Source organism: Jaculus jaculus, chromosome 1, assembly GCF_020740685.1.
Source record: "Jaculus jaculus isolate mJacJac1 chromosome 1, mJacJac1.mat.Y.cur, whole genome shotgun sequence".
In the NCBI taxonomy this organism is placed as follows: Eukaryota; Metazoa; Chordata; class Mammalia; order Rodentia; family Dipodidae; genus Jaculus; species Jaculus jaculus.
This window is the reverse complement of record NC_059102.1, coordinates 152,324,692-152,348,925: the sequence shown is the minus strand read 5'-3', so window position 1 is coordinate 152,348,925 and position 24,234 is coordinate 152,324,692. Positions and strand designations below refer to the sequence as shown.

The window sequence follows — 24,234 nt, the reverse complement described above, 5'->3', positions numbered from 1 at the left end:
TTAAGGTGGGCCAGCCAGACCAAATGAGCCAACAGGTGCACAACAGTGGCAAGTCTATTATGGAAGAAACCAACCACAAACACACTCCAATTAGACTGGAGGTCTGTTCCACAGGAGGGAATACATGCCTGATACTCAAAACCTATGACAAGGGAAGTTACGAGCCCTACGGGTGTAACGCATGCTGGTATATGGCTAAATGCATTCATTATGCTCACAAAACTGCCCAGTAAGCACTTCCCTTAATGTTCATACCCATATATTATTGGTACTCTCAGTTTTTGCTAGAGAAACTTCTCTTTTCAGATGGCAGTGACCTCTGGGATGACTCAAAAGGCACCATAGTACTGAGAAATGACAGAGGAGTGTTCAGCATTAAAACATCTCCATCACACCTTCCAAGCCTCAGGGTCCCTTATGGAAGAGGTGGCAGGAAGAATATAAGAGCCAAAGGAAGGACAGGACTCCTTTACAATGCACTCCTCCAGACACAAAATAGCCTGGATATTCATGACCTTGCAGTTCCTGGCACTACCTACACAAGACCAGTATAAAAGAAGGAAAAGATGATGACATCAAAATAAAAGACTAATTGAAAGGATATGATGGAGAGAAGGAGAAAGTGAGGATTGGAATTATCATGGTTTATTGTCTATATAATGGAAGTTTTCAATAATAAAAACTTTTAAAAATAATTTGGAACTCTGGCTTTTCATGCTTGCTGATGTTGCAGGTGCTGTTGGTGTAAGGATCCTGGCTTCTTCCATTTGCTGGCCCCATCCTGATGTTCATTATGACACTTCTGTTTGGAGCATATATTGTCAATATGATAGCCAAGTAAAATTCCAAACATTCCTCCCAGGATATCAAAGGGTTAACATCTGTAGTGATACCATACACACACACACACACACACACACACACACACATACACATATATATACATGTGTGTGTGCACGCGCACGTGCATGCGTGTGTATGTGTGTTGTCTGTCTGTCTATCTATCTATGTGGTACAGATTTCCATCAAACTAAAGCTCCCCTTTTCTGTGCTGAGCAGTGTTTTATAAATACGTCAGATTCTAAGCTGAAAAGGATGTAAACAACTTTGTCCTATTCTTGTCAGGACCCAGCACAACTGTCACATCTTGGATCAATCAGATATCTTATAAGACCAAACAATGGGTAAAAGCACCCCTGAACACACAGCTTTCTGTTCTACATTTGCATTTTGTTTTCACTGACTGATTATTAAAGAATTTTCTGGGGTATTTTTGGTTGTTTTTGTTTTTGCTTTTTGAGGTAGGGTCTCACTCTAGCACAGCCCAGGCTGACCTGGAACTCACTATGTAGTCTCAGGGTGACCTTGAACTCGCGACGATCCTCCTACCTCCCAAGTGCTGGAATTAAAGGCATGATCCACCACACCCAGCTAAGAATTTTCTGTTTTATGCCCCCAAAATTGTGCAATCTTAGAAACTCTTAACTCAGCAACAGTGTAAAGATGGGCTGGAGACTGTCCCCACTCTTATTTAAAATAGTACTGGAATTCTTAGCTATAGCAATAAGACAAGAGACACTCATGAAATGGATACAAAGTGGAAAGGAAGATATCAAAATATCATTATTTCCAGATGATATGATTCTATACATAAAGGACCCTAAAGACTCTACCAACAGCAAACTATTAGCACTGGTAAACACAGCAATGTAGCAGGATACAAAATAAATACACAGAAATCAGTAGCTTTCCTATATACTAACAAACATATGGAGGATGAAATATGGAAATCACCCCATTCATAACTGCCTCAAAAAAAATAAATCAATAAAGGACCTTGGAATAAATCTAACCAAGGAAGTGAAGAATCTCTACAATGAAAACTTTAAAACACTCAAACAAGAAATTGTAGAAGACACTAGGAAATGCAAAGACATCCCATGTTCTTGGATTGGAAGAATCAATATTCTGAAAATGTCAATCTTACCAAAAATAAGCTATACATTTAAATACAACTCCCATTAAAATTCCAAAGGCATTCTTCACAGAAATAGAAAAAAACAATCCTAAAATTCATTTGGAAGCACAAAAAACATCGAATAGCCAAAACAACTTTGACCAACAAAAATAAGGCCAGTGGTATCACCATACCCAATTTTAAGCTATATTACAAAAACATACTAACAAAAACAGCATGGTACTGGCATAAAAACAGACACATAGACAAATGGAACAGAACAGAGGACCCAGATGTTAATCCAAGCAACTATAGCCATCTAATTTTCGACAAAAATGGCAAAAATGTTCATCGAGAAAAGGCAGCCTCTTCAACAAGTAGTGCTGGGAAAACTGGCTATCTATATACAGAAGGAAGAAATTGACTCCTGTCTCTCACCATGAATAAGAATCAAGTCCAAATTGATCAGGGACCTTAACAGTAAACCTGAAATGCTGACATTCCTAGAGAAAAAAGTATGGAGAAACCCTTCAACATATTGGCATAGGCAATGCCTTTCTGAATATAACCCTAGTTGCTCAGAAATAAAACCACTAATCAACCACTGAGGTCTCATAAAATTCCAAAGCTTTTCTTTAGCAAAGGACACTGTGAATAGAGCAAAGAGACAAACTAGAGAATGGGAGAAAATCTTTGCCAGCTACCTCTCTGACAGAGGATTAATATCCAGAATATACAAAAAACTCAAAAAACAAAACAATAAGAAATCAAACAACCCCCCCAGACACAAAATGGCCTGGATATTCATGACCTCACAGTGCCTAACACTACCTACACAAGACCATCATAATAGGAGGAGAAAATCATGAAATCAAAATAAGAGAGACTGATTGAGAGGGGAGGAGATATGATGGAGAATGGAGTTTCAAAGGAGAAAGTGGGGGGAGGGAGGGTATTACCATGGGATATTTTTATAATCATAGAAGTTGTTAATAAAAAAATTAAAAAGATAGCCAGGCGTGGTGACGCACACCTTTAATCCCAGCACTTGGGAGGCAGAGGTAGGAGGATCGCCTTGAGTTCAAGGCCACCCTGAGACTACATAGTAAATTCCAGGTCAGCCTGGGCTAGAGTGAAACCATAACTCAAAAAACAAAAACAAAAAAAAATTGAAAAGAAAAAAATGAATAAATAAAAATGGAATATTTAAATAAAAGAAAATTTGAAAAATAAAAGAAATCAAACCACCCAATTAAAAATTGGGCAGCCGGGCACGGTGGCAAACACCTTTAATCCCAGTACTTGGGAGGCAGGAGTAGGAGGAGCGCTGTGAGTTCAAGGCCACCCTGCGACTCCATAGTGAATTCCAGGTCAGTCTGGGCTAGAGAGATACCCTACCTTAAAAAATAAACAAAAAAAAAAAAATTAGACTATAGAACTAAATAGAGAGGTCTCAAAAGAACTATAGATGACATATAAACATCTAAAAAAGTGTTCTAGGGCCGGGCGTGGTGGTGCACACCTTTAATCCCAGCACTCAGGAGGCAGAGGTAAGAGGATTGCCGTGAGTTCAAGGCCACCCTGAGACTCCATGGTGAATCTCATGTCAGCCTGGGCTAAAGGGAAACCCTACCTTGAAAAACCAAAAAAAAAAAAAAAAGTGTTCTACATCCTTAGCCAAGAGGAAAATGCAAATTAAAACTAATTTGAGACTTTATCTGATTCCTGTCAAAATGGCTATCAAGGAAAAAAATGACAATAAATGTTGGTGAGGATGCAGAAAAAGGGGAACCCTTCTACACTATTGGTGGGAATGCTGTCTGGTACAGCCATTGTGGAAATCAGTGTGGAGGATCCTGAGACAGCTAAAAGTAGATTTACCATATGACCATATAGCTATGCTATAGTACTCCTAGGCATCTATCCTAAGGACTTTTCTCACTACTTTAGAGATACTTGCACAGCAATGTTTAATGCTGATCTATTCATAATAGCTAGGAAATGTAACCAGCCTAGAAATTCCTCACCAGATGGATAATAAAGATGTGGTACATTTACACAATGGAGTTCTTTTGAGCAATAAAGAAAAATGAAATGAAATTTGCAGGGAAATGGATGGATCTGGAAAGGATTATACTAAGTAAGGTAACCCAAGCCCAGAAAGCCAAATATCATGGTTGCTCTCCTATGTGGATCCTAGTTACAAATGTTCCAACTTGTGTGTGAGTTGGACTAAAAATAGGTATATATATAAATAAAATATAAATATAAAATATATAAAATATAGCCGGTCATGGTGGTGCACTCCTTTAATCCCAGCACTTGAGAGGCAGAGGTAGGAGGATTGCCATGAGTTCAAGGCCACCCTGAGCCTACAGAATTAATTCCAGGTCAGCCTGGACCAGAGTGAGACCCTACCTCGAAAAACCTAAATATATATATATATATAAAATAAATACTTGCTGCATGATCCTAGCACTCACTTTTACAGGCCACCCTGGGACTACACAGTAAATTCCAGGTCAGCTTAGGCTAGACCAAGAGCTTACCTTGAAGAAAGGACAGAGAAGAAAGAAGAAGGGAGGGGAAGGGAAGGGAAAGGGAGGGGATACGAAAGAGAAAATCTGGAGGCAAATGCAGTAACAAAGAAATTGAGCCCTAGCAGTGTAACGTCTGCTGTTATCTGGCTAAATGTATACACTATGCTTATCAAACTGCCCAGTAAGCACTTCTGTTAATGTTCACACCCTTATATTAACGCTACTCTCACTTTTGGTTGAGAATCTTGTCTTTTCAGATGGCAGTGACCCTGAGATGACTCAGAAGGCATCATGGTGCTGAAAGAAGTGACAGGCATGCTCAGTACTGCAATATCTCTATCACACCTTCCAAGGCTCAGGGTCTAGTGCGGAAGAGGTGGCAGAAAGAATGTAACAGCCAAAGGAACGGTAGGACTCCTTACAACATGCTCGCCCGAGACACAAAATGGCCTGGATAAACATGACCTCACAATGCCTGACACTACCTACACAAGACCATCTAATAGGAAAAGATGATGACATCAAAATAAAAGAGAGACTGATTGAGATGGGAAGGAAATATGATGGAGAATGGAGTTTCAAAGGCAAAGGTGGGGGAAGGGAGGGCATATGGGATATTTTTTATAATCATGGAAGTTGTTAATTTAAAAAAAAAATTGAAAAGAAAAGGGCTGGAGAGATGGCTTAGCAGTTAAGGCGCTTGCCTGCAAAGTCAAAGGACCCAGGTTTGATTCCCCAGGATCCACGTAAGCCAGATGCACAAGGTGACACAAGTTGCAAGGCTGCACATGTACACAAGGTGGAACACACGTCTGAAGTTCAATTACAGTGACTGGAGGCCCTGGAGCACCAGTTCATATATATTGTCTTTCTCTCCCTCTTCCCTTCCCTCCCTCTCATGCATTAAAGGGGGGGAGGCAGCTTGTTGGGCTTGTTTTAAAAATAAATAATAAAATAAAATGAGGAAAAAAGAATAAGGAGAGATGTTAACAGAAAAAGGACCTGATGACAAAATTCGAGCCCAAGGACAGTACTCTGCACCCTGAAATGCTTGTAGCAGCACCAAATAGAGCTGGAAGTGTCTCAAAGTCAGAGCCCTCCACTCATACCTCAATAGAAAACAATGTTTACCTAGAGACTGAAGTTCAACTATGAGAGCAAAGCTAATTATCACAAAGGCTTTAGAGCAGAGACCTGCCTAGTGTTGCAGAATTGTCACATATCCAGCAGTGTCCTCTAATACCATCAAGTGCCATCTGTAAGCCACAGGTTTAAGATATATGTTCAAAACGAAAAACAGTTGCTGGTCTACCTTTACCTGTCTGTGACTTTGTGGTGGCCATGTAGCATTGGTTCTGAGGTAGCGACTGGTGGAGGGCTGGGAAAGGGGGTAAAAGCTGCTGTCGTCCACATTCAGAAATGTTTCTGTTGATTTCCTCTTTTGGTTCCTTATGGTCTCGAACTTCTCTGTGGTCTTTGCTGGCCGCATGCTTCAAAACAAAGACAATAATGATGACTATGCACAGGCAGATGGTCACCAAAATTACATCCAACCAAAATCATGGCTCTTTTCCCAGTTAATTCTATCAACTGGAAGATAAGCTATGATGGAGAAGGGTAGAAAGTTCACAAGTCTGTAGAGCATGCCTGTCATCAAAGCATCACACAGTACATCCTCATGGTCAGTCTTACTGATCTCTTAAACCTCATTTCAGTCTCAGCCTTCCAAGATGCCACCTTCCTGAAAAGGAGTTATCAGTGATATTAACAAACCCTCAAAAGACACAACAACACCCTAGCCTTCATTCAATACTACCGGGATAACACTGAACCTAACTAAATGCTTCCTCTGTCTGCATCCATAAACTCACCTATACCTTAAACATTTCCTCTTCAGTTTAAAGCACATACAAGCCAGTTAAAATGAAATTTTACACCAGGCGTGGTGGCGCACACCTTTAATCCCAGCACTCGGGAGGCAAAGGTAGGAGGATTGCCTTGAGTTCAATGCTACCCTGAGACTACATAGTGAATTCCAGGTCAACTTGAGCTAAAGTGAGATCCTACCTTGAAAAACCAAATGAAATTTCACTGTGTACACAAATAATTATCATACATAATGAAAAGTGTTAAAGACCAGAATTCCTTTGACATTCAGTACTGAGAAAACAGAATATTCATATATAAAAGAATGAAATAGAATAGAACCCTCTGCACTCTCCCTGCTGTTCTTCCCGGCAGTCACTGGGAAGCCTCTGCCTGGACAAACCCTGGTCAGCAGTGTGAGCTCTGAGAACTAAATACACTGAAGAAACAACTCAGCACTGATAACAGCTATCCTCTCCCACATAGCAGAATGGCAGAGCCATCTCCCAACCTGCTCCTAGAGCAGCTGGCACATGTAGAAGGAGTGGGGTGCAGAAACAGGCCTAGAGGAGAGAGTTGAGGTCACTGCTGACAACCCCTAAAGTACACACTACACTAACAAAAAAGAAATTGAAGAAATAGTTATAACAAAATTTAACCACGAATACTGCTGAGAAAAGAAAAGTGATTAACTTGACTTCGTCAAATGAAGCAAAAAAGAAAAATCAGGGCCATCTACAATGACAAACAACTGTAATATCAACACTCAGTAGGCAGAGGCCAAGAGTCATATAAACAGCAATTACACTCTTTAATGCATAACCTAGAATGATAAAAATTTACATGCATATACTAACTCATTAGACAGAAGATCTACTTTTTCGGTGGTATCTGGGATTGAACCTAGGGCCTCATGCACACTAAACAAATGCTATACACCACTGAATGATAATGTTAGACTTCCCCACACCCACTACCCTCACTGAGACAAGGTCTCACTAAGTTAGTTGTTCAAGGTAACAAGCTGACATTGAACTCACTCTATAGCCCAGGCAGGCCTCAATTTGCACCGCTCCTGCCTAAGTCCCCTGAGTATATGTTATGGTATTATTAAGAATGTGCCACCATGCCAGGCTTGTATTTGCTAGTGTTACACTGAAGAGGATTAACAATGGAAAAACAGTAACAAGGGCATTTGGTGAGTCCCTCAGACATGCAGAATCTAGAACCTTATGTAGTCCAACTATGGTAGCTTGATTCAGGTATCTCCCATAGTTATGTGTTCTGGATGCTAAGTCCCAAGCTGGAAGCAACTTGGCAACTGGAGCCTCCTGGAGGCAGTGTATCGTTGGGGGGTGGGTCATGAGTGATATAGCCAGCTTCCCCTTGCCAGTGTTTGACATATTCTCCTGTTGATTTTGCCCATCTAATGTTGGCCAAATGATGATGGCCACCCTCTGTTCATGCTATCATTTTCCCCTGCCATCATGGAGCTTAGCTTCGAGTCTATAAGCCAAAATAATCCTTCTCCTCCCATAAGCTGCTCTTGGTCAGGTGTTTTCTGCCAGCAACATTAAGCTGACTGTTAACAGTATAAAATTGGTAATGAGAGTGCGGTCATTGCTGCTAGAAACCTGATTCTGTAGCTTTAATCTTTTCAAACTGCTTTGTAGGAGGAATGTGGATGAATGTGAAATATTGGCCTAAAAAACACCTTGCAGGGCATGTTAAGTACAGCTTGGTGGACTATTCTGATTAGAGTTGAAAAACCTGAGCACAGTAAGAATTACAGACTATGAGGTTTGGCTTATATGAAGAAGAAAGAGCTTTGCCTGGACTGGGCTAGAAGCATTTGTATAAGAGGCTGGCTGTTATGCCCATGCCCTGAGAACTTGTGCAGGGTTATATTGCATAGAAATGGACTGTGTGAGCACAGGGATATGACACAGAAAGAAATAAAATCTTTGGGTGGAAAATGCTGCCCATTCAGCTGCAATCATTTGAGAGATTACAACCACTGAGATTGGGCCAGCTGATCTGCATTGGGACAACAGGAAGAATAGAGAGTCTTTTGAAGTAAGGGGCCTGAATGCTGAAGGGGTGTCCTGCTCTTCAAAGTCTGCTTTATCCCTCCCACCACACACAACCCTGTATTAACAAACTGGTAGCCCACCTGGTACTATGGAGTACAGCAAATGCAGGAAAGAGAGGACACTGAATTTGCAACTTGGTCTTGTTTCTGGAAATAATCATGTGCAAAGCGAAGCAGGCTTATTGGATAACCTGTGTAAAGGCCCAATGGAGCTATGAGAATGAAGCAAGGGTTGCAATGGAAACCTAATGGAGATGCCAGGACTATGGGATGGCTTCCAAAGAGAGCTGCGGCACTGGATGAAGTTTATCAGGACTGTGAGTAGCTTAGATGGAAAAGTGGAATTAGAACTCCAGAGACTTATTATCAGACTTGGAAACTTGTCACTAGTTAGAGTTGTCAGACTTGTAGCTACAGAGTTGGATGTTGCTCTGTTTGTTTTAAGTATTTTGATATTTTATTTTGATGTTTTGTTTGTTTGTTTTGGATTTTTTCTTCCCCCTGAGGTAGGGTCTCACTCTAGCCTAGGCTGACCTGGAATTCACTCTGTTGTATCAGGCTGGCCTCAAACTCATTGTGATCCTCCTACCTCTGACTCCCAAGTGCTGAGATTAAAGATGTGTGCCACCACACCTGGCCCTGTTTTAAATTTTGTACTGGTTGAATATTTCTTTCCTGTGCCCAATGCCATCTTTTATAGTGTGAATGTTTATTCTGTGCCATTATGGGTTGTTTTTTTTTTTAAATTATTTTTTACTTATTTATGAGAGAAAGAGAGGGGGGGGAGGGGGGAGGGAGGGAGAGAATTGGCATGCCAAGGCCTCCAGCCACTATAAACGAACTCCAGATACATGAGCCACCTTGTGCATCTGGCTTACATGGGTCCTGTGGAATCAAACCTGGGTCCTTTGGCTTTGCAGGCAAGTGCCTTGACCACTAAGCCATTCCTCCATCCTGACTGGTATTTTGGCTGTGGCTCAGTTAAAAGGCCTTGGACTATGGGGATGTTTGAACATCATTGGGATTGATAAAAGCTATGGGGACTTTTAAAGTTGGACTGAATACACTGCATTTTACATCATGTATGGTTATCAGTTTATGGGGGCCAGGGCGGAATGAAATGGTTTGATTCAAGTGTCCCCCATAAACTTATGTGTTCTGAATCCTAGTCCCCAGCTGGAAGCAGGTGTTAAAGCTGGTATATACAGACCTGCACTGAAAGGGCTAACTGCATCAGAGCAGGTTGCTAAATAAGAATCCCAGAGAGGGAAAAGATTTTAAAACCCAGCCCACTAAGACAAAAATACTGATATGTTAGATTTAATTGACATACTTTTTAGTTGACTTTGCCATTCTTAAATAAGTAGGGTTTTTGGAGTTAATATTTGTCACTTTTGATATATCTGTTTGTTGATTTGTCTGTAATTCCAGGCTAGCCTTGAATACATAGTGATCCTCCTACCTTTACCTCCCAGGGGCTGAGATTAAAGGAATGTACCACCACACCCAGAGCTTTTCATATTTCTATGGTGCCTTTTTTTTTTTTCTTTTGTCTTTCTTAGGGTAGAGTTTTACTTGGACCCAGTTTGACCTAGAATCCCTTGAAGATCAAGAACCTCATCCTCCCAAGTTGACAGCATTAAGGGTGTGATCCAACACCTGCTGTCAGGTTGGGGCATTTGACTTTATTAGTCTGCCTGTTTGTTTTGTGTATATGTGCTAATTGCTCAATTGGATTTTACAATTGTTCTGTATTTTGCTCCACCCAGGTCATTAGTGTAATCTTTCTACAACTATTACAATTCACAACTTGTTTACTTTCCCTCTTTTCCCAACCCCTTTTTCCATATCCTGTCCTCCTTTTCCTTTCCTTATTTTCCATAACTAAAACCTTCCATAGACTCAACAACTTCTACTATCTGTAGAAATGTACAGTACCCAACCTCTATCATTTTACAAGGTTAATAGTGGCCCTCAACAAATTCATCCTACACTGCTCCTAATTCAAAGTAATCAAAGCCATAGGATATTGAGATGAGGATAGAGTTAGAGTGACTCTGGAGGTGAAAAGTGCAGCAAAGTTTGCACTTACTAGAAATCCAAGATGATCTGACTTCTTATCTCTTGCCTAGTGCCCCAGACCTATTTTGAACCCCTCTTGGGAGGGAGGTCATTCATAGAATTTAAACATTGTGGTTCGTCAAGTTCAGCAGTCCCCAGTACTTGGTGCCAGAGCTAATCTCTTCCTGAGATAGCCCCTAGCCCTAACCAACCAGGTGGCCTTCTGGTTCACCTGGATCAGAAGACAGCCCACCACCCTAAGGTTATAAATACCTTTGCAAGGAGAGTGCAGGCTCACGTTCATGTTCCCTCCCTCCCTCCCTCCCTCCCTCCCTCCCTCTCTCCCTCTCCCTCCCTCTCTCTCTCTCTCCTCTCCCTCCCTCCCTCTCCTCCCTCCCTCCCTCATCTCTTGGGAATTTCCAGCTACAGGTGAGTTTTTCCCTCGTCTGGACCTGGGCTGGTTTGGCCCAGGCCCAGCGAGGAGGACCCCTAGCCCTCACATGGGTTCTTTATCTCCTCCAGCTACCCACATGGCAGGAGCTCCTTGAACTTTCTTTTTTCTTTCCACGCTTTTTCCCCCAGGCCTTCTAGTGGGGTCTCTAGCCACACAGGTGCCTTTCCTTGGCTCTCCTTCCCTCAATAAATAAAGTAATTTAATAATTATCCCTCTCAGTTTTCCATTTTTTCATATATATACATAAATAAAATATAATGGTGGTGCATGCCTTTAATCCCAGCACTTGGGAGGCAGAGGTAGGAGGATCACTGTGAGTTCGAGGCCACCCTGAGACTACATAGTGAATTCTAGATCAGCCTGAACTACAGTGAAACCCTGCCTCGAAAAACAAAAACAAAAACAAAAACAAACTATATACCTACCGTGTGTGTGTGTGTGTGTGTGTGTGTGTGTGTGTGTGTGTGTGTGTGTATAGAGAGAGGGGGGGAGGGAGGGGGAGGGGGGAGGGGAAGGAGGGAGGGGGGAAGGGAAGGAGGGAGGAGGGAGGGGGAGGAGGGAGGGGGAGGGAGGGGAGGGGGAGGGGGGAGGGAGGGGAGGGGAAGGGAGGGGGAGGGGGAGGGAATGAATGAATATGAGTACACCAGAGCCTCCTGCCACTGCAAACAAACTCCAGATTCATGCATCACTTTGTGCATCTGGCACAGATATAACGTTCAGTGACACTGCATTAGATTAAATGCCAGGCAAAATAATGATTGTAAGTATGTTTGAAGAAATCAAAGGAATCAAACAAGAAATGAACTCCTAAAGGGGAACACAGGAAACCAATTTAACAAAATTAGGCGGTTGATACAAGAGATGAGTAAAGAAATAGAAATATTTAAAAAGTATCATTCATAATTACCAGAAATGAAGGGAAAAAAGGACTAGAGAGAAGGCTTAGTGGATAAGGCATGCTTACCTGTGAAGCAGAAGGACCCATGTTCGATTCCCCAGTACCTACATAAGTCAGATGCACATGGTAGTACAGGTGTCTGCAGTTCATTTGCATGGCTAGAGGCCCTGTTGTACCTCTCCTATTGCTCTCAAATAAGCAAATCATTTTTAAAAGAAGAGAAAATGCAGTAAGTCAAATAAAAAATTCTGTAAAAAGGGCTGGAGAGATGGCTTAGTGGTTAAGCGCTTGCCTGTGAAGCCTAAGGACCCCGGTTCGAGGCTCGGTTCCCCAGGTCCCACGTTAGCCAGATGCACAAGGGGGCACACGCATCTGGAGTTCGTTTGCAGAGGCTGGAAGCCCTGGCGTGCCCATTCTCTCTCTCTCCCTCTATCTGTCTTTCTCTCTGTGTCTGTCGCTCTCAAATAAATAAATAAAAAATTTAAAAAAAAATTCTGTAAAAAGCCTCATCAACAGAATTGATTAGAGAAGACAGAATATTTGAGCTAGAAGACAAGATGGAAGATCTAGAACATTCAAAGAGAAAGACAAACTAATAGGAGGTTATAAGAAGGAATTTCAAGACATTCAGGACACTATGAAGAAATCAAACTTATGAATTCAGGGTAGAGAAGTAGAATTTCACTCTAAAGGTATGGCTCAACAAACTCATAGAAGAAAATTTCCCCAAAATGGGAGAGGATATGCCAATAAAGATACAGGAGAAAGCCGGGGGTGGTGGTGCACACCTTTAATCCCAGCACTCGGGAGGTAGAGGTAGGAGGCTTGCCATGAGTTCGAGACCACCCTGAGACCCCATAGTGAATTCCAGGTCAGCCTGGGCTAGAGTGAGACCCTACCTCAAAAAAAAAAAAAAAAAGATACAGGAGAGACATTTAGAACACCAAACAAACAAGATCAGAAAACTTCTCCTCACCATATTGTAATTAAAATACTGAAAACAAAGACCTTTGAAAACAGGAAGAGAGAGAAGCACCTGGTCACATATAAAACCAAGTCCATCAGGATAACTGCAGATTACTCAAAACAAACATTAAAAGCGAGAAATGCTGGGAATGATGTATTCCAAGTTATGAAAGACAACTGTCAACCAAGATTATAAATCCATCAAAGCTATCCATCATAATTTAAGGAGAAACAAGAACTTTCCATGATATAAACAGGCTAGGGGTTAGAGAGATGGCTCAGTAGTTAAGGCACTTGCCTACAAAGTATAAACACCTGGGTTTGATTCCTCAGTACTCACATAAAGTCAGATGCATAAAGTGGTAGATGCATCTGGAGTTCATTTGTAGTGACACTAAGCCTTGGCATGTAGTCTCAGGGTGGCCTCTAACTCACAGCCATCCTCCTACTTCTGCCTCTCAAGTGCTGAGATTAAAGCTGTGGGCCACCATGCCCAGCTCAAGAGTCAGTTTTTTAAAAGGATAAACAAGATTGATAAACCCTTACAACAACTGACCATAAGAAAGTGAGGAGAGAGGGCTGGAGAGATAGCTTAATGGTTAAGGTACTTCATCGGGAAACCCAAGAACCCAGGTTCGATTCCCCAGGACCCATATAAGCCAGATACACAGATGGCACATGGGTCGGGAGTTTGTTTGCTATGACTGGAGATCCTGACATACCCACTCTCTATCTGCCTCTCTCTCTCCAATAAATAAATAAAAATAACTTTTAGAAAGTGAGAAGAGCTAGGTGTGGTGGCACACACCTTTAATCACAGCACTCAGGAGGCAGTGGTAGGATTGCCATGAGTTTGAGGTCACCCTGACACTGCATAGTGAAGTCCAGGACCTGGGCTAGAACCAGACCCTACCTCGAAAAACCAAAAAGTGAGAAGAGAACCAAATTAATAAAATTAGAGGTGAAAAGGACACCATTACAACAGATACCAATGAAATTCAAAACATCATAGGGACATACCTTAAGAATGTATGCTCTACTAAGTTTGAAAATCTGAAAGAAATGAATGATTTTCTAGATATATATGACTAACCTAAATTAAAGCAAGATGAGGTAAACTATTTAAACATACCAATAAAAGCACTGAAGCCAGACCTGATGGCAGAACCCTTTATCCCAGCACTTGTGAGGTAGACGTAGGAGGATCAACTGTGAATTCTAAGCCAACTTAGGACTACAAAGGGAGTTCCAGGTCAGGCTAAGCTAGAGTGAGACCCCACCTTAGGGGGCAGAGGGATGGGAAGACAAGCACTAAGAGGAAAACAGTTATTTTAAAAAAAATCTCTCAAATAAAGTCCAGGCCCAGATAGATTCACTGGCAAATTTTACCAAACCTTCACAGAAGAATTAACACCAATGCTTCTCAAAATAGAAAAGGAATACTACCAAACTTCTTTTGCTAGGCCAGAATTAAACTGGAGGAAGAAAGGAGATCATACACCAATCACCCTCATGAATATAGATTGAAAAAAATTCTTTAAAAAAAAAAAAAACACTGGCCAACCAGGTAGGTTTTATGCCAGAGATGCAGGGATGGTTCAATACATTCAAATCAATAAATGCAATACACAATATAAATGGACTGAAGGATAAAAGTCACATGTTCATATCAATAGTTAAAGAAAAGAATTGGAGGGCTGGAGAGATGGCTTAGCAGTTAAGCGCTTGCCTGTGAAGCCTAAGGACGCCGGTTCAAGGCTCGGTTCCCCAGGTCCCATGTTAGCCAGATGCACAAGGGGGCGCACGCGTCTGGAGTTCGTTTGCAGAGGCTGGAAGCCCTGGCACGCCCATTCTCTCTCACTCCCTCTGTCTTTCTCTCTGTGTCTGTTGCTCTCAAATAAATAAATAAAAAATTTAAAAAAAAAAAAAGAAAAGAAAAGAATTGGAAAAAGAACAGAGCATCCACTCATTAAAAATGTCTTAAAGAAACTGGGAAGAGAAGGAACATAATTTAACATAATAAAGGTTATTTCTGACAAACCTACAGAAAATATTATAATAAATGGGGGAAAAGTCCACTAAAAAGCATTTCCACTAAAATCAGGAATAAGACAAGGGTGTACACTGCCCACACTTTTATTTAATATACTTATGGAAGTCTTAAGGTATAGCAGTAAGACAAGAGGTGCAAATTGTTGGGAGTTGTAGCTGCACTTTGACCATGAGAACTGCAGCTGGTCTTGGATCTCCAGGCACAGAGGCCTTATCATATGGCCTTGGTAAACAGTCTGCAGTCACAGAGGCATTTGTGGAGCAGACTTTAGGCACGTAGACAATGTCTAGAAAGTTTTATTTTCTGTATATAAGCTTGTGCTTGCCTGAATAAATTTGAGACCTTGATCAGACTCTATACTTGGTCTCCTTCTTTGTATCTCTTGTCTCTCATCCAGGTTAATTTCCCCTTGGGTCCTTGTTTAACTCCCCACTGGCCAGGGCAGCAAATAAAAGGCATAGTGGTTTAAGGTGCTTCCCTGCAAAGCCAAAGGACCTAGGTTTGACACCCCAGGATCCATATAAGCCAGATTCATAAGGTGGCACATGCATCTGGAGTTCATTTGCAATGGCTGGTGGCCCTGGCACACCCAGTCGGTCTCTCTCTCCCGCTCTCTCTCTCAAATAAATAAAATTTTTAAAGGGGGATACAAGTTGGACAGGAAGAGGTCAAAATATCATTATTTACAGATGATACCATTCTATATATTAGGGATCCTAAAGAGTCTACCAGAAAATTGTTAGAGCTCATAAACACTTTGAGCAAAGTAGCAGGACACAAAATTAACACAGAGAAATCAGTAGCCTTTTAATATATACCACACACACACACATACACACACACACACACGTGTGTGGGTTGTGGAACAGTAAACAGTTCTCAAAAAAGAAATAGAGGGCTGGAGAGATGGCTTAGCGGTTATGCGCTTGCCTGTGAAGCCTAAGGACCCCGGTTCGAGGCTCGGTTCCCCAGGTCCCACATTAGCCAGATGCACAAGGGGACGCATGCGTCTGGAGTTCATTTGCAGAGGCTGGAAGCCCTGGCGCACCCATTCTCTCTCTCTCCCTCTATCTGTCTTTCTCTCTGTGTCTGTCGCTCTCAAATAAATAAATAAATAATTTTTAAAAAAAAAAGAAAAGAATGAGGGTTGGAGGGATGGCTAAGCAGTTAAGAAACTTGTCTGCAAAGCCAAAGGACCTAGGTTCAATTCTGCAGGCCTCAGGACCCACATAAGCCAGATGCACAAAGGGCCCATGTGTCAGTTTGTTTGCAATGACTGGAGGCCCTGGTGGCGTGCATTCCCTTTCCTTCCCTCCCTCCCTCTCTGTGCTTCTTTCTCTTTATCAAATAAATAAAAATATTTTTTAAAAGAAAAGAAAACAAGCTGGATGTGGTGGTACATGCCTTTAATCCTAGCACTTGAGAGGCAGAGGTAGAAGGATCACTGTGAGTTCAAGGCCACCCTGAGACTACATAGTGAAATTCAGGTCAGCCTGGGTGAAAAGAAAGAAAGAAAGGGGGGGGGGGGGGAGGGAGGGAGAGAGGGAGGGAGTGACGGACGGACAGAGGGACGGAGGGAGAGAGGGAGGGAGGGGGAAAGGGAGAGGGAGAGAGAGAGAGAGAGAGAGAAAGAGAGAAAGAGAAAACAAATGAGGGTTGGAGAGATGGCTTAGTGGTTAGGGCACTTACCTGCAAAGCCTAAGGACCCATGTTTAACTCTCCAGATCCCACATAAGCCAGACACACAAAGGTGAGGCAAGTGCAAGATTACACATGCCCACCAGGTGGTGCAAGCATCTGGAGTTCAACTGTAGTGGGTGAGGCCCTGGCATGCCAATTCTCTCTCTCTTAAAAGTAAAAATAAGCCGGGCGTGGTGGCACACGCCTTTAATCCCAGCACTCGGGAGGCAGAGGTAGGAGAATCGCCATGAGTTCAAGGCCACCCTGAGACTACAGAGTTAATTCCAGGTCAGCCTGGACCAGAGTGAGACCCTACCTCCAAGAACCAAAAAATTAAAATTAAAATTAAAACTTAAAATTAAAAACAAATGACACCTAAAGCAATCTACACATTTAATGCAATCCCTATCAAAATTCCAAAGGCTTTCTTCATGGAAATAGAAAATCAATCCAAAAATTCATTTGGAATCACAAAAAACCTCGAATATCTAAAATAATACTGAGCAACAAAAAAAGAGGCTGGTGGTATCACCATACCTGATTTTAACCTATACTACAGAGCCATAGTAACAAAAACAGCATGGTACTGGCACAAAAACAGACATGTAGATCAGTGGAACAGAATAGAGGACCCAGATGTAAGCCCAAGTAGCTATAGCCACCTGATATTCGATAAAAATGCCAAAAATACTCATTGGAGAAAAGACAGCCTCTTCAGCAAATGGTGTTTTGAAAACTGGATATATATCTGCAGAAGGATGAAAATAGATTCTTCTCTCTCGCCATGCACAAGAATTAAGTCCAAATGGATTAAAGACCTTAATATCAGACCTGAAACTGCTAGAGGAAAAAGTAGGGGAAACCCTTCAACATATTGGTCTTGGCAAAGACTTTCTGAATACAACCCCAATTGCTCAGGCAATAAAACCACAGATTAATCACTGGGACCTCATGAAATTACAAAGATTTTGCACTGCAAAAGACACAGTGAAAAAAGCAAAGAGGCAACCCACAGAATGGGAAAAAATCTTCGCCAGCTATATATCTGATAGAGGATTAATATCTAAGATATACAAAGAACTCAAAAAGTTAAATAATAAGGAATCAAACAAGCCAATCAAAAAATGGGCTTTGGAGCTAAATAGACCATTCTCAAAGGAAGAAATACAAATGGCATATAAGCATCTAAAAGAATGTTCTACGTCACTAGTCATCAGGGAAATGCAGATTAAAACTACACTGAGATTCCATCTCACTCCTGTCAGATTGGCCACCATCATGAAAACAAATGATCATAAATGTTGGCAGGGATGTGGAAAAAAAGGAACCCTTCTACACTGCTGGTGGGAATGCAATCTGGTCCAGCCATTGTGGAAAACAGTGTGGAGGTTCCTAAAACAGCTAAATATTGATCTACCATATGACCCAGCTATAGCACTCCTAGGCATATATCCAAAGGACTCATCTCATTTCCTTAGAAGTACATGCTCAACCATGTTTATTGCTGCTCAATTTATAATAGCTGGGAAATGGAACCAGCCTAGATGTCCCTCAACAGATGAGTGGATAATGAAGATGTGGCACATTTATACAATGGAGTTCTACTCAGCGGTAAAGAAAAATGAAGTTATGAAATTTGCAGAAAAATGGATGGACCTGGAAAGTATTATACTAAGTGAGGTAACCCAGGCCCAGAAAGCCAAGTGCCACATGTTCTCTCTCATATGTGGATCCTAGCTACAGATGATTTGGCTTCTGCGTGAGAATGAAAATACTTAGTAGCATAGGCCAATAAGGTAAAAAGGAGACATAAGGGTAGAGAAAGGAAGGGAGGAGGATACTTAATAGGTTGATATTGTATATATGTAATTACAATGATTGTAATGGGGAGGTAATATGATGGAGAATGGAATTTCAAATGGGAAAGTGTGGGGGTGGGGAGGGAGGGAATTACCATGGGATATATTTTACAGTCATGGAAAATGTTAATAAAAATTTTTAATTTAAAAAAAAACAAAAACATATGACAATAAATTTTACAGAGGATGTGGAAAAAGATAAACCCCTGTGCATTGTTGTTGAGAATGTAAACTGGCAGTGCCAGTTTTTCCAGTATGGAGGTTACTGAGCCAAAATAGATTTACCCTATGATCCAGTTATATCACTCCTTGGCATATATCCTAAGGACTCTACTCATTAGAGATACTTGCTCATTCATACTTATTGCTGCTCTATGCATAATAGCTAGGAAATGAAACCAATCTAGATTCCCTTCAACTGATGAATAGATAAAGAAGATATTCAGCAATCAAGAAAAATAAAGCTAAAAAAAAGAAAAAGAAAAAGAAAGCTTGTAGGAAAATGAATGGAGCTGGAAAGAATTATACTGAGGTAATCCAGGTTCAGAAAGTCAAATGCCACAAGTTCTCTCTCATATGTGAATCGTGGCTATAAATGTTTAGATTTATATGTGAACTGTAGTAAAATCAGTAGTAGAGGCCAGAAAGCTGGAAATGGGCCATGAGGGAGAAAAGGGAAGAAAGGGCTTAAAGAAAGGATATTATGAATATGTAAGTAGAGGGTCAGATTACTGAGGAGTCATATGGTCTGTGGGATCTGGGATGGGTGGGAAAGGAAGAGTGAGAGGAGGCTTAATAAAAATTTAAGATAGCCGGGCGTGGTGGCACATGCCTTTAATCCTAGCACTCGGAAGGCAGAGGTAGGAGGATCACTGTGAGTTCAAAGCCACCCTGAGACTACATAGTGAATTCCAGGTCAGCCTGGGCCAGAGTGAGACCCTACCTCGAAAAAAAAAAATAATAATAAGATAAGATATACAAATAAGTTACATGGAAATCTACTTCCTTGCTAGCCAAAACTATATGTTAAAATAAAAAAAGTCAGGTGTGTCAGGCTGGAGAGATGGTTTAGCAGTTAATGCATTTGCCTGCAAAGCCAAAGAACCTCCGTTCAATTCCTCAGGACACACAAAAGCCAGATGCCCACAGTGGCACATGCATCTGGGGTTCATTTGCAGTGGCTGGAGGCCCTGGCATGCAATTCTTTCTTTCTCTCTCTCAAATAAATTTCAAAAATAAATAAAATATTGAAGGAAAAAAAAAGGTGTGGTGGTACACACCTTTAATCCCAGCACTCAAGGAAGTGTTAGGAGTTATCGCCATGGTTGGAGCCTGGGACTACAGAGTGAGATCCAGGTCAGCCTAGGCTAGCAGGAGACCCTACCTCAAAACAACTAAAATAATTAGAGAGAAAGAATAAAAATGGGCAGAAGTATCCTATCAATGCAGATAATGGTTTGCCCAGAAGACATAGATTGTTAGAAAAATTTCAGTGTCAGGATGGAGAGATGGCTTAGCAGTTAAAGTGCTTGCCTATTATGCCTGAGAATGCACATTTGAGTTTCCAGGTCCCACATTGCCAGACTCACAGTGACACAAGTGTGCAATGCTACAAATGCACACAAAGGGGTGCATCCATCACAGCGGCTGAAAGGCCCTGATGTGCCCATTCTCATTCTCTCTCGAAAATAAAATAATAGGGCAGTTAAGCGCTTGCCTGTGAAACCTAAAGACCACGGTTCGAGGCTCAATTCTCCAGTACCCATGTTAGCCAGATGCACAAGGGGGCGCACGCATCAGGAGTTCATTTGCACTGGCTGGAGGCCCTGGCGTGCCCATTCTCTCACCACCATCCCCCCATACCTCTTTCTCTCTCGGTCGCTCTCAATAAATAAATTAAAATGAACAAAAAAATAAAAATAAATAAAATAATAATAGTAATTTTTAAAAAGGAAAAATTTCAGTGTCACGGTCAGGATAATGTTAGGGGCCAGGGAGGTTCCTGATGCCCCCAAAACATTATAGGACATTGCAAAGGCTCATGGTTATCCACCAGAACTGGATAGTAATACCTTGTTGGTAAAGACTTGCTTGGTACTGCAGGTCACTGAAAAATCAAACTGGTGCTATACTTGTAAGCTCCTTGTTGACTAGCTGTCAGAATGCTGGAAAGAGCTATGTAGCATGTGGCCTTTTGGGAGAGAGTAGTCATCAATGGTGTTAAAATAGCAGTGGACCCTGCGTTAAGTAAAATGTAATGTAACATAATCATCTCTTACAGCACATAGTTGTTGTCACTAGGCTTAACTCACCTGAGGAAAACCAGAAAGACTTCGAAAGAGAGATTAAATGAACTGAAGTTGAGTCACAAAATAGAGGATAGCCAGGTGATTACCTGGTTAATCTTAATGAAGACAAGATTAAATCCAAGAATGAATTCCAAGAAGCATCAAGAAAATCAAACCAGGGCTGGAGAGATGGCTTAGCAGTTAAGTGCTTGCCTGTGAAGCCTAAAGACCCCGGTTTGAGGCTCGATTCCCCAGGACTCATGTTAGCCAGATGAACAAGGGGGCGCACATGTCTGGAGTTTATTTGCAGTGTGGCTGGAGGCCCTGGCGTGCCCATTCTCTCTCCCTCTCCCCCTCCCTCTCTCTCTCTCTCCCTCCCTCTCTCTCTCTCTCTCTATCGCTCTCAAATAAATAAGTAAAAATAAACAAGGGGCTGGAGATATGGCTTAGCGGTTAAGCGCTTGCCTGTGAAGCCTAAGGACCCCGGTTCAAGGCTTGATTCTCCAGGACCCACGTTAGCCAGATGCACAAGGGGACACACGTGTCTGGAGTTCCTTTGCAGTGGCTGGAAGCCCTGGTGTGCCCATTCTCTCTCTCTCTCTATCTGCCTCTTTCTCTCTCTGTCACTCTCGAATAAATAAAAGTGAACAACAAAATTTAAAAAAATAATAAAAAATAAAAAAAATTTTTAAAGAAAATCAAACCATGAACTGAAATTGGAATTAGACAGAGGGATGGATACAATGCAGAAAAAAGCAAGAGAAAATAAAAATCAAGTAGAGCTTGTATAAACCTCTCTAGATAAACTCTATAATATAATTAATCATGTGGAGGACAGAACCTCAGATCTGGAAGATAAGATACAAGAAATTGGTTGGAAGTCCAAAAATGCTCATAAATTCATACAACAATCATGTGAACAGAGTATGAATGAATTATAGGATACCCCAAAATAAACAAACCTACAGATCATGGGTATACCATAAGGGAAAGAAATTCAGGCCAAAGGCATGGAGAACAAAATAAGTGAAGAAAACATTTCTACCCTCTCAAAAGAGTGACTTATCAAGACACAAGAAGCTCACAAACACCAAAAAGACTAAGCCAAAGAAGGAACTCTCAAAGGCACTTCATAGGTCAAACTCTAAACAAGGAAAACAAAGACAGTGATAAAAGCACCAAAGACAGAAACAACTCACAACATACAAAGGCACTCCCAACAGTACTACCCCAGATTTCTCAATGGAAACTCTGAAAGCATGAAGGACCTGGAATAGAACTCTTCAAAGTCTGAAAAAAGAAGTATGGCTTCCAACGAAAACAATACCCAGTAAAAGAATACCTCATAATCGATGGTGAAAGAAAAACTTTCTATGATAAAAGCCAGCTCAATAATTATAGTAAAACAAAGCTAAACCTACAGATAATACTTCATGGAATATGCCACACTGATGAGCTCAACCAATCTCAAGAGCCTACAAGAGGAAGACCACAATAACCAAAACTAGAAGAGGCACAAAAAAGTACAAAGGCCAAGAAAGCACCAAACCCCATATAGATTCCAACACATCAGAGATTGAATAAAACTTCACAACTATAACGTTAAATATGAATGGTCTTAACTCACCTAGCCAGAGACACAAGTTAACAAGGGGGATCAGAAAAAGGGACTCTTCTATCTACTATCTTCAAGAAACCCACCTCACCACTAAGGACAGACAACTCCTCCAAAGGATAGAAATTATTTTCCAAGCAAAGGGAAATAAGAAACAAGCAGGTATGGCTATATTAATATCTGACTTCAAGCCAAAAGTAATCAAAAAGGTCAAAGAAGGCTACTTTTTTACTAATCAAGAGAACAAACTAACAAAAGGTCATCACATTCATAAATCTATATGCGCCAAATACAGGTGCACCACATTTTATATTACAAAAACTTACTTGACAACAAACCAGAAATAAATCCCACTATCACCAGGCATGGTGGCATATGCCTTTAATCCCGGCACTTGGAAGGCAGAGGTAGGAGGATCACCATGAGTTCATGGCCACCATGACAATACACAGGGAATTCCAGGTCAGCCTGGGCTAGAGCAAGAGACCTGACCTTGGGGTGTGGGGGAGAAGAAGGAAGAGGAGGAGTAAGGAGGAGAAGGGAGGAGAAAGAAGGAGGGGGAAGAAGGAGGTGGGAGGAAGAGGAGAAGAAGGAGGAAAAAGGAAAGAGGAAGAAGAAGAAGGAAGAGGAGGAAGAAGGAAGGAGGAAGAAAGAAGGAGCATGAAGAAGGAGGAGGAAGAAGGAAGAGAAGGAGGAAGATGGAGGAGGAAGGAAGAGGAATAAAGAGGAGGAGGAAGGAGGGGGAAGAAGAAGAAAGAGGAAGGAAGAAGGAAGAAGAGGAGGAGGAAGGAAGGAGGAAAGAAGGAAGGAAGAGGAGGAAGAGGAAGGAGGGAGGAGGAGGAAGAGGGAGGAACATGAGGTGGAGGAAAAGGGAGAAAGAGAGGAAGAGGGAGGAGAAAGAGGAGAAAAAACAAGGAGGAGAAAGAGAAAGGAAAGTGGGAGGGAGGGAGGGAGGGAGGGAGGGAGGGAGGGAGGGAAGGAGGGAAGGAGGGAAGGAGGGAAGGAGGGAAGGAGGGAAGGAAGGAAGGAAGGAAGGAAGGAAGGAAGGAAGGAAGGAAGGAAGGAAGGAAGGAAGGAAGGAAGGAAAAAAAACACTGTCTTTAATAACAGATCATCCTAACAGAAAATCCACAGACAAATAATAGGGCCTAACAACACCACAGACCAACTACATCTAATAGACACCCACAAAACATTCAACCCCAATTCTACAGAATACATACTCTTTCTCGGCAGGCCATGGAACCCTCTCCAAAACAGATCATATATTAAGGCATAAATCATGTCTCCATAAATTCAGGGAAATTAACATAACCTGCTGCATCATATTGGATCACAATGAGTTGAAGCAAGAAATGAACAGTAAGAGAAACAACAGAAAATACACCAGCACCTGAAGACTATTAAATAATGAATGGGTTGTGGAAGCTGGGCATGATGGCGTATGCCTTCAGTCCCAGCACACAAGAGGCAGAGGTAGTGGAAGAAATTAATGGGTGCAATAATTACATGTCTATTACAGGGAAATCTACTTTCTACTTGGAATGGAGGCCTGCTCCACTGGAGGGAATGAATGCCTCATACTAAAAATCTAATCAAAAGCCTATGGCAGCAGCACAAGCACAAGCCAAGCACCAGCAAGCATCAGAGACCTGGGTAAAGGAACTCAGAGCAACCAGCATCAGCCATCTGAGTAGGAATCCAGCAACCCAGTCAGCCTACCTGAACCCATAGTGCAGCAAAACGGGACCCAACCAGGAAGACAGCATGACTAAGACCAAAATCAAACAAAAAGGGATGGGTCTCACTTGGTAAAAAGCTGACTTGAAACACTCAACAGACCAGAAATCTTAACCTCCATGTTCACAGGATTAAGGGTGTGGGGCAACACACATCCTAAGGGAC

At 41.7% G+C, this 24,234-nt stretch overlaps 1 protein-coding gene across 9 annotated transcripts in view; it reads right to left on the bottom strand.

Moving 5' to 3' along the window:
* Ehmt1 (euchromatic histone lysine methyltransferase 1) overlaps positions 1 to 24,234 on the bottom strand; it is a 220,117-nt gene that overhangs the window by 110,762 nt on the left and 85,121 nt on the right. For all 9 annotated transcript variants that reach the window (XM_012947838.2, XM_045149981.1, XM_045149974.1 and 6 more), the window contains one exon: positions 5,816 to 5,987. In XM_012947838.2, coding sequence (XP_012803292.2) covers positions 5,816 to 5,987 — 172 coding nt within the window. The remainder of the gene's footprint in view (positions 1 to 5,815; positions 5,988 to 24,234) is intronic.